The sequence below is a fragment of the Calliphora vicina genome, chromosome 2, assembly GCF_958450345.1.
Source record: "Calliphora vicina chromosome 2, idCalVici1.1, whole genome shotgun sequence".
In the NCBI taxonomy this organism is placed as follows: Eukaryota; Metazoa; Arthropoda; class Insecta; order Diptera; family Calliphoridae; genus Calliphora; species Calliphora vicina.
In genome coordinates, this window is record NC_088781.1 from 128,432,709 (window position 1) to 128,445,072 (window position 12,364).

A 12,364-nucleotide genomic window follows, 5' to 3' on the forward strand; every position below is an offset into this window, starting at 1 on the left:
TCTTTAGTATAAAGACAGTTGTCTTTAGTATAAAGACAGTTGTCTTTAGTATAAAGACAGTTGTCTTTAGTATAAAGACAGTTGTCTTTAGTATAAAGACAGTTGTCTTTAGTATAAAGACAGTTGTCTTTAGTATAAAGACAGTTGTCTTTAGTATAAAGACAGTTGTCTTTAGTATAAAGACAGTTGTCTTTAGTATAAAGACAGTTGTCTTTAGTATAAAGACAGTTGTCTTTAGTATAAAGACAGTTGTCTTTAGTATAAAGACAGTTGTCTTTAGTATAAAGACAGTTGTCTTTAGTATAAAGACAGTTGTCTTTAGTATAAAGACAGTTGTCTTTAGTATAAAGACAGTTGTCTTTAGTATAAAGACAGTTGTCTTTAGTATAAAGACAGTTGTCTTTAGTATAAAGACAGTTGTCTTTAGTATAAAGACAGTTGTCTTTAGTATAAAGACAGTTGTCTTTAGTATAAAGACAGTTGTCTTTAGTATAAAGACAGTTGTCTTTAGTATAAAGACAGTTGTCTTTAGTATAAAGACAGTTGTCTTTAGTATAAAGACAGTTGTCTTTAGTATAAAGACAGTTGTCTTTAGTATAAAGACAGTTGTCTTTAGTATAAAGACACTATCTTTTTCTTAGTTCCGCCACTGTGTGTCTTTAGTATAAAGCAACTTCCTTTAGTACAATTCTACATATTTTTCCAAAAACTGCTTTTATTCGATTACTTAATTTCCCATGAATACCATTACAAATTTTGTATAAGTGACATGACATAAGATATGACTTCAAATGCGTTTTCAATCGAGAAAAACATTAAAAGATATTCCAACAACGAGGTGTTTTCATATTACACAAAAAATCATATGTAGAAAAAACTAAATAAATGTCAGTTTTCTAAATACCACAGAATACATATGTGTAGTTGCAATTACTTTGCAAGATAAATGTCTTGAAATTCAAATTTAAAATTAATATTAATGCAAAAAAAAAGCAAAGAAAAATTTGTTTTGTATAAATTTTTACTTAGTCTGAGTAATGCCAACGATTTGTTTTAAATATTTGCCATATTTTGTGGTAAAGTGAAAAATCAAAAGTCATAAATAAAAGTTCGATATTGTTTTTTTGTTGTCTTTGATTCAAAAATGACCCTATTTTGCTGTTTTCTGTTGGTTGTGAATAAATTGAAGTCAGCTTTTTGGTTTGTTTGTGTGATTTTTATGCATTTTTCTGTGTACGCACCTCATAAATTGTTATAAATGTGTGTCTGCAACCATAACCAACTACGTACTAGTGTTTTTATGGTAAGAGTTGTAATTTTTGTTGTCATCATGATTGCCCCCGTCATCAGTGCCCTCATAATAGCATTCGCCCTCGTCATCTTAACTCTCAGTAGTTTGATATGTGTGAGTTCCAGCCCCTTTTAAGAATATGTGCAAGAAAGAAATATGAAAAAGACCGCATTAAATTATGGGCCACCACCTCTTTTATTTTCCATGATTGTGGTTGTGGAACACTAGTAAATGTGTGTATTTTTATGTGTGTACTTTCTTTATGATCATTGGGGAACATTCCCTGGCAATTGTAGTGTCATTTATTTCATAAAGTAGGAGTATTTGTTGGTTTTACACATAATAATTATTTGATCATACACAGTTTCATAACATTTTCTTTTGTCACTTTATAACTTTTCTTGTCTACAAGAACCCTATAGTTGAGAAAATGTGATAAATATAAAGGGGTCAAATCTAGATTATAACTGTGACATCAGGGCATAATATCATTGGTTCACTTACGTTATTAATATATTTTGGAAAATCGTGTAATCCTTCTAGGGTTTGTTTGAGTTTTAAATAAAATGTAACATTTGATTTAGTGGTTCTATAATATATTTACCACAACATATCTGTTTTCTACTCCCGCCTTTTAATAGCTTAAAACTAACATTTTCAACATAGGTTGTTTTAAGTGTTTGTCAAAGAAATTATTACATTTAAGTCCAGCTACCATATCTTGACAATTTTGATAGATTACAGTTCTTTTATTACTCAATTGTATTTGAATTCAAATATCATGGTTTCTAACCGCTGATTTCAAGTTGCATCATGTTTCTTAACATTTCTATTTCTGGAGACTTTTAATTGTGGACAATGATGTTGACCGTTCGACTAACATCAGTTAACATAACTGTGGACATTATTATCATAGCTGTGGCACATGCAACTTTGAATAAAAGCTTTGAGTTGAGCATTGTAGAAATAGAACTTTCATGAAGCTACTGGAAGGAAGATGGCGCTGTGTATAAATAATAGCAGCGGTTGCAGTCGGTGTTTAGTTTATGATTTGAAATCAAACTACAGTTTTTAAAACGTAAAAACATTACAATGTATTTGAAATATTTTGGATAGTAGAGGCGTACTTCCCTTAATGTTTTATGCATTTCATAAAAGTGTTTATGTGCTTTAAGTTCATTTTGTGTGTCACAACCTCCTTATTTTCTACTACTTGACTTTACAATTTTTCTCAAATATAGTGGTATAGAATTTATTATTGTATTTTTTCATTGCTCACTTTCTTCTTTACATGCAGCAAATTTGTTAAATATTCTTGTGCAGTTTTAAAAAGAAACATATATAATTTTAAGCAGTTATCTTTGTTTAAAAAAAGCATATATGCTTTTTTTTTTGATTCAACGTGAAATTCATGTTATTTTAACACTAAACAATGTTGATTTGATTGGATTCTTACAGTTATTTCAATATGTTACCAGTTTGATTCAACATGAGTAGCAATGTTATTTCAACATGATTTCTAGTTGTTTTAAAGTGAAAAAATTTTATTTTTGATTTATTGTAAAATCATGTTGAATTAACATGAAACACCTATGAAGCAAAATCATAGTTGAAAAATGTTGATTCAACCTTGTTTTCAGCGTTTTTACAATGATTTTTTTCTGTGTGTAGATATGAGTCATTCATACTTAATCTCAAATAGGAGTTATTGTTTCAATGTCACCGAAAAATCTTTCCTGAAAAAAACTTTGGGTTGGTGCTGATGTCGCTGGATTGAAAATCTTTGCCGAGTGAAACTCGGTATGTTTCGGATCATAGATCCAATTGGCATGGGAACGTGCAGTAATGGTGCAGGGTAGTTCTCATTTTAAAAGAAAGAAATAAAACAAACGAACTGAAATTAAAACTCATTACTCTCAGTTGAGATCCTCAATAGAAAAATGGGTCCCGATTTGTACACTCTACGAGGCACTGTATAAGAACGAGTACGAGAAATGTATCTGGCTTGCAGATTTGAGCGAAGTTGTAGAAGGTTAAACATTAATGGTATAGTTTAAACATCAACAGGGTAAGAAGGAATTATTTGGTTGGATTAACTAGACTCAATTATTTAATGAAAAATGGTGATAAAATGGAGAAAAGAAATAAAAAGATACATTAAGTGTCATTGGAATTTCTTCTCTTTAAACAGTTAAATTTAATTCTTCATTCTGGATCTGAGTGTTAAACTTAATATTTCTCAGATAATTTTTTATTTCTTTTTTAACCTGTAGTCAGTTTTTGGCAAAGCCAATAACACAAATTTTGGGTTTGCTACTATTTTATTCTTTTGTCTGCTGGTTTTATATTGTTCTTTATTTTTTGTTAGTTTCTTTATTTTATAGTTTTATGATTGTTTTCTATTTTCTATTTTCTGCCTCATACAAACTATAAACTTTATAAGAGTGTAGCTTTTGACTTGATTTAATGTTTATGACACATTTTTATCGTTCTTTGTTACTATTTTAGTCTGTTATACGAGGGTGTAAGAAATACGAATGAAATTTTAAAATTAATGGATCATAAAAATATATGACTAGACTATGACTAGACTATGACTAGACTATGACTAGACTATGACTAGACTATGACTAGACTATGACTAGACTATGACTAGACTATGACTAGACTATGACTAGACTATGACTAGACTATGACTAGACTATGACTAGACTATGACTAGACTATGACTAGACTATGACTAGACTATGACTAGACTATGACTAGACTATGACTAGACTATGACTAGACTATGACTAGACTATGACTAGACTATGACTAGACTATGACTAGACTATGACTAGACTATGACTAGACTATGACTAGACTATGACTAGACTATGACTAGACTATGACTAGACTATGACTAGACTATGACTAGACTATGACTAGACTATGACTAGACTATGACTAGACTATGACTAGACTATGACTAGACTATGACTAGACTATGACTAGACTATGACTAGACTATGACTAGACTATGACTAGACTATGACTAGACTATGACTAGACTATGACTAGACTATGACTAGACTATGACTAGACTATGACTAGACTATGACTAGACTATGACTAGACTATGACTAGACTATGACTAGACTATGACTAGACTATGACTAGACTATGACTAGACTATGACTAGACTATGACTAGACTATGACTAGACTATGACTAGACTATGACTAGACTATGACTAGACTATGACTAGACTATGACTAGACTATGACTAGACTATGACTAGACTATGACTAGACTATGACTAGACTATGACTAGACTATGACTAGACTATGACTAGACTATGACTAGACTATGACTAGACTATGACTAGACTATGACTAGACTATGACTAGACTATGACTAGACTATGACTAGACTATGACTAGACTATGACTAGACTATGACTAGACTATGACTAGACTATGACTAGACTATGACTAGACTATGACTAGACTATGACTAGACTATGACTAGACTATGACTAGACTATGACTAGACTATGACTAGACTATGACTAGACTATGACTAGACTATGACTAGACTATGACTAGACTATGACTAGACTATGACTAGACTATGACTAGACTATGACTAGACTATGACTAGACTATGACTAGACTATGACTAGACTATGACTAGACTATGACTAGACTATGACTAGACTATGACTAGACTATGACTAGACTATGTCATACTCTAGCTTTTTCTTAATCCCCTATATATCATTTTCCTAATCGTTTCTTGAATGTCAAATTTTATTGACAAGCCTCGTCTTTTTTTTACTGCACAATGAAAAAATCAAAAAAACTTTGCCACACTTTTTATTACTGTTAGAATTCCTCATCTTGCTGCGGCTGCTAGTTGCTACTGCTTAACTGCCGCAGTAGTCGGCAAAATGTAAACAATATTTTCAATCTGTCCCACTCGAGTATTCAAAAGAGTTGTTTACACACTTGTCTTTTGTTAATGCACATATGGGAAGTATATTTCAGTTTTTTAGTTTGTTCTTCAGAAAATATGAACATGAAATTGAAACTGAAAATGTTATCGAATTTGATTGATTATATTAAAGATTTCATTGTGTCATGAGTTGTGAGATGTGGGCTGGGGGGTTTTTATTACACTTTAATCAATTTTAAAACAAAAGAGGATTTTTTGCTATTTCAATGGAATTTTCTTTTAAGAAGGACGTTGAAAACAAAGAATGTTTTGTTGAAAGAATTTTGAAATAAAAAAAAAAAGATTTAGCTTGACGTGTTAATGGCAGTTTGAAATGGTATCAATGTGCTCTTGTTTTTTTTTTTTTTTTGAGAAATAAAAACAGCAGATGTTTTATGGCAAGCATTTGGTTGTAGGAAAAAGAAAAATTAAATTAAAATACAATAGATAAGTTGACCCTTGAATGAATCATAATACAATTAAAAATGGAATATTGGGAGGAGTATACTTTTAGGCTCCAGCTGAGAATAAAAGGCTGATTGGAATTTGATTGTTAACTTGGTTAATTCGGAAGGTTGTAAAGGTTGTAAGTACTTTTTTAGTTGATTTAACACGTATTGGAGAATTTTGTAGGATACTCAAAGCATTTAAGCTAAGGAGGTGCCTAAGATTTTAAAGTAGGTTCTGATGTTTAAAACGAACATTTTTGAAGCATAAGAACTTTGTATCTAGAATACTGAGAAAAGGTTTGAATATTTTTTTAACACTATTTTGTGAAAGTTTGTCCTGTGGTTTTTTAAAATGATGTCCTTAGTTTGAATAAAAACTAAAGGAAAAATAATTTATTTTCGTATTGCTTGTTTTAGTTTATTTTAAGGTTTAAATTTTGAAATTATTTCTAAGTCATTTGTTGTAGTATTTTTATTTATGACCTTAATAACATGAATATATATAAACAGTAATTATAATTTTCCTTTTAATTTATCTTTACAGAGATTTGGGCAACAATAATATAACCAAATTGGAAGCAAACTCATTTTTTATGGCAATTAATTTAGAAGAATTGTAAGTATTTATAAGAAGATTTATTGAAAGTAAAAAAATACCATTAAAATATAGAACGTAAATGTAACAGAAACAAGAAAGTGAAAACTTGCAAAACTCATACTTGGAAATCGTTTGAAATATTTTGTTTATTTCAAATAAAAATTAGGTTCCTTTAGTGAAGCTGACACTGTTGACTTAACCATTATTCATTTGCTTCACACATCATTAACATAAATACATAAAGAGCGAACATAAAACGCTAAAAATAATTTGTAAAACTTTGAGTTTTTATTCCATTTTACTTTTTTCTTTTATTTGAACCTCTACAGACAATTGAAATACTTGTTGTTTTATGAAATTTTATTCAGCATTGTAGGAGGAGGAGTTGTAAAAGTACAAAAATACATACAAATTGTATTAAAGCCACTAACAATAAATTACGCTGCAAGACATTATTGTTTTATGTTTAAAAAATGGGGGAAAAATAAAATATATTTTTACATTTATAGTCGTTTATATAAATCATAACCCCTATTAAACTGTTTTTTAAAACACACATGAAAAAACATAAAAAATATTTTTAAAATTTTTTAAATACAGTGTATCTTTATATATAAATTTTAAAAATCATATGATTTTGCTTAATATAACAACATATCTTCCAGGAAATTTATAACATTCAATTCCTTAGTTTAACTTAACTTAACTTTTTATGTCAGTTATCGAACACTAAATGCCCCAGTTATGTACCTTACTTATAGCGTTTTCTTTTCTGCGTTCTTTTCTAAAACAAATGTAGTTTGGTAAGGGTATAACGTGTTCTTTTTAAATAATGTTGCCCTAAAACCCCGAAGATATGCTACACGTTTCACCCTCAATTTTATCAAAGGGTTAGAAATGCAGCACGTTTTAAACAGCAAAATGTATAGTTTTATAGCATTTAGAAGGTACATAAAAGAAAATTTCATAAATGGTAATGGTTTTTGTTCCATTGTGATCGTTAAAAATGTAAAAACATTATGAGGATATGGGTAACTTTTAATAAATGGTACAAAATATGTTGGCAACATTTTGTTTCAGAAAACAAAACGCCATTAGTGTTATTCACAAAATGTCTATGTTTAGGAGCATTCTCCACTTCAAGAAACCACATCTTGAATAGTGCGAGTAAATATCAGTCAAAAATGCAAATACATAAGTTATGGTGGCGTATGATTATTTTTTTTGGAGATAAATATTTATCATACGTACAGTACATGCAAAATATGATGACCCTTATTTTATTTTCGGTAGACATTACGAAAGTAAAGTCTAAAAACAACATTTACACCCTTTGAGCTGCAGAATTGTCCAAATTTAATTTTATGATGTTAAATTTTATTATTGGATGGCGTATCTCTTGAACGCGGTTTTTGTTTTTAATAAATTATATGTTATTTTGAAGGGTACATATCTGTTATTTATTCTTACTTAGCTATTGAACATTATAGTGTAAACAACGTTTTTCTAATGTCGACTTTTGTGCCAACAAAGCGTCACATGCGGGAAGTTTTGCATTAATTCTTTAATTTGAAAGAAAGTGCCGCTGAAGCACACCGATTGTTCACCAAAGCTTATGGTGAATGTATTCCATCGATTTCAATGTGCGAAAGATGCTTAGTTCGATTCAGAAGTGGTGATTTTGAAACGAAAGACAAAGAACACCTACACCAGCCAAAAAAGTTTGACTCAGACTCAGAATTGGTGGCAGTACAACATGAAGATTGTTGTCAAACTCAAGAAAAGCTTGCCAAATCATTGGAAGCTATACAAGCAGCAATTTCAAAACGTTTGAGAGCAGCACGATTCATGCCAAAATAGAGAAATTGGGTACTATACGAATTGAAGCCGAGAGACCGTGAATGACGATTTTGTATATCTGAAATGCTACTTGAACGCTATAAAAGAAAATCATATTTGCTCCGAATCATGAAAAATGGATCCACTACAATAACCCGAAGCTTAAGAGATCGTATGTTAAGTCCGACCAACCAGCCGAATCGACACCAAAGCCAAAAATATCCATGGCGCTAAGGTTATTCTCTGTATTTGGTGGGAGCAAAAGGGTCCTTTATATTATGAGCGGCTGAAGTCTGACCATCCCATCATAGGGAACGTGTACAGAATGCATCTGGTTCGTTTGAAGAGAGCGTTTGCCGAAAAACGCCAAGGTTTTGAGGCCAGATATGAAACCATAATATTCCATCATGACAATGATCGGCCACATGTTGCAATACCTATTAAAAAGTATTTAGAATGACCTTGTCGCGTCCGACTACTATTAGTTTCGATCAAAGATTTAAAAAAAATGTCTACTATTTTTACGTATTTGATAAGACCTTTTATCAGAAATTATTGGCAATGCATTTTTAAATCGATATTGTATATACCCTACTGCAGGCAATAGTCGAAATCAGTGATATTTAACAAAATTCTAAGTTTATCAGTAAAAATAAAGAAGTCACATCGAATTGTTCGAAATTCTTTACAAATTATAATAAATATATTTACTGGAATTCATCTGTAATTTAATTGTTAAAAATTGGCCATGATTAGAATTTGCGAATACTCTTCTACTGTCGTTAACAGCATGTTTTTTATACTCTATCAGCTGGTAGAAATTATGACCTCTTAATGAGAATGTTATAGTGATATGTTATACATTAGAGGGTGATTTCATTTGGAGCCAAAACAAAGCATATAAACAAAGCATATAAATAATGATCATAATATTAGTAAATCATCTGCCAGTCTAGTTTTCAGTATAGCAATAAAATGATTACTTTGGCCAACAATACAAAAATTGTAAAAACCTAGCTGAAGAGGACACTTTGGCAACAATTGAAATTTTTGTGTATGAAAAACTAATGTCAGTGTGTTTTCTGGTCTCTTTTTCATTGTAAATCATCATTCTTGTGATGATCAATATCTGTTGATGTCTGATGCCGGTGATGAAAATCTGATATTGAAATTATTTGAAAAATTTGACGAAATAAAGTTTAACTTACTTTTAAACTAGCATCAACAGATTCATTGTACATTGAAAACATTTTGGCAATGTTAAGGCTATTAATATGTACGTTCGGATTGAGATTGATTGTAGTGACTGTCAGTAACAGGAAAGGAATTCACAAACTTAACAATTAAGAGAGCTATATTCGGCTAAGCCGAATCTTATATAACCTTCACCAAATTATACTTTAAAATAAAAAAAATAAATAGTTTTGAGTAAACAAAATTTAATTTTGTTTTTCTATTAGTGAAAAAAATTTATATAAAAGTTTTTTTTAATTATTTAAATTTATTAGTGAAAAAAATTCTATGAGAAAAAATTTTTTTGGTGACAAAAAAAAATTCGGGTTAAAAAATATTTCTTTGATTTTAACCCATTGACCCATCCGACTTACTATGGCCTTATATACGCCATTGCAAAGGTCATTGAAATATCTATTCCTAGATATCCATATTGCCTATATTAATAACTTAGTAGTCCAGATATAGATCAAAAAAAGGTAAAAATTGAGTTTGTCCTGATTTTCTCCTGATATCTGAGCCATTAGTTGGCCGATTTGCTCGATTTTAGTTAGGAAACGAACCGGATATATATCATATGTGTTGATGTATGAATTATGTATATAAGTTATTTGGGGGTTACGGAAAGTTGATTTCAACATACAGACGGTCAGACGGACATGTCTATATCGACTCATATATCGATCCAGAATATATATAATTTGTGGGGTCGCAAATGACAAATGTAGAAATTGGTACTCATGGTGAGGGGTGTAAAAATGTGTTATTAAAACTAAATAATAAAAGAGCACAAACAAGTTGAGTTCATGTTAGATTGACATCTGTTTAAGTTTACTTTAATTGTAATTTTATTGATTGCATCTGTCATTAAAGCAAAAAGTGCAGCTACATGATACGTTTTTTTAAGCACCAATTTTTTTAGAACTCATTTACTAAGTAAAAAATTTTGCTTACTTGATTGTTTCTAGAAGACTTCATTCCAAATATTTTAAAAATATAATAAATAAAAAAAAATTTATCAAAAAATGCGAAAAGGTTCCTTAAATTAGAGCAAAATGTATGGGGACGTATGATTATTATTTTTGGAGATAAATATTTATCATACGTACCGTATGATTCCTTGCCCTTATTTGATTCTAAACAAAAGTGATACAGAACTTCATAATAGAATGGAATACTTTAAACGAAATGGAGCATTCACACCATTTGCGCTGAATGAAATTTTATTTTATGATATTAAATTTTATTATTTAAAAAATATAAATTTTAAAACATTATATTATTTCATGTTTTTGTATATATGTATTTCTTCTCTTTTCAGAACCCTAGCTGATAATAGTTTAGAAATTTTGGATCCTTTAGCATTTTATGGTTTAAGTAAATTGAAACGTTTAAATTTACAAAATTGTGGCCTTAAAACATTGCCCGCTTATGCTTTTCAAGGTTTAGTTAGTTTAGTGTCCATGTAAGTATCATTAGAAAAACTAAAATTAATAAAATTCTTGTAATAAAATTTCAAAATTAATTGGTAAAGAATAAAGAAGTTATGAAAAAATGTGCAGCTCATTACTTTTAAAATATTAACTGCTATAAAATTGAGTACTTATTCGAATAAAATTTTTTTTCGATTATTCGAACTCCAATGATGAACATTTTTGTTTAGCATTATAAAATATTGGATTTTTGATATTTATATCTATATAAACGATTTTTTAAAATTTTAGTTACAAATAAATTTATTAGATTATTCGATTATTCGACAATTAATAATCGAATAATTTTTTATTCTAAACTGAAACATTTTATTCAGTCGAATAAAAACTATTTCTTTCTCGATTATTCGAATAATATTTTTTTTTTAAATTTTCGCTTGAAAATAAATTAATTCGAGTATTCCATTATTCGACAATTATTAATCGAATAATTTTTTATTTTAAACTGAAAACTTTTATTCATTCGAATAAAAATGATTTTTTTTTTGATTATTCGAATTATTTTTATACGGATGAATAAAATTTTTCAGTTAAGAATAAAAAGTTATCCGATTAATAATTGTCGAATAATCGAATACTCGAATAAATTTGTTTTCAAGCTAAAATTATTTAAAAAAATACAATTATTTATCGAATAATTTTTTATTCTAAACTGAAAATTTTTTTTAAAAAATATAAACTATTTTTTAAAATTTTGGCTTGAAAATAAATTTATTCGAGTATTCGATTATTCGGCAATTATAAATCGAATAATTTTTTATTCTAAACAGAAACATTTTATTCATTCGAATAATAAATATAATTTTTTCTAGTTTATTCGAATAATTTTTATGCAAATGAATAAAAATTTTTGCCGAATAATCGAATATTCGAATAAATTTATTTTCAAGCTAAAATTTAAAAAAAATAGTTTATACAATTATTAATCGAATAATTTTTTTTCGAAACTGAAAAATTTTATTCATTCGAATAAAAATTATTTTTTTTTCTCGATTATTCGAATAATTTTTTTTCGGATGAAAAAAAAATTTCAGTTTAGAATAAAGAATTGTTCGATTAATAATTGTCGAATAATCAAATACTCGAATAAATTTGTTTTCAAGCTAAAAATTTTAAAAAATAGTTTATACAATTATTAATCGAATAATTTTTTATTGTAAACTGAAAAATTTTATTAATTCGAATTAAAACTATTTTTTTCTCGATTATTCGAATAATATTTATTCAGATGAATATTATTTTTCAGTTTAGAATAAAAAAATATTCGATTTATAATTTCCGAACAATCGAATAAATTTATTTTCAAGCTAAAATTTAAAAAAATAGTTTACACAATTATTAATCGAATAATTTTTTATTTTAATGTGAAAAATTGTATTCATTCGAAATAAAACTATTTTTTTTTTTCAAGATTATTCGAATAGTTTTTATTCGGATAAAAAAAAAATTTCAGTTTAGAATAAAAAATTATTCTTAATAATT

At 28.5% G+C, this 12,364-nt stretch overlaps 1 protein-coding gene across 1 annotated transcript in view; it reads left to right on the plus strand.

Moving 5' to 3' along the window:
- Positions 1-12,364, plus strand: part of rk (rickets) — a 70,761-nt gene that overhangs the window by 11,462 nt on the left and 46,935 nt on the right. Inside the window, exons 2-3 of the mRNA XM_065500381.1 lie at positions 6,264-6,335; positions 10,711-10,854. Of these exons, the coding sequence (XP_065356453.1) occupies positions 6,264-6,335; positions 10,711-10,854 (216 nt within the window). The remainder of the gene's footprint in view (positions 1-6,263; positions 6,336-10,710; positions 10,855-12,364) is intronic.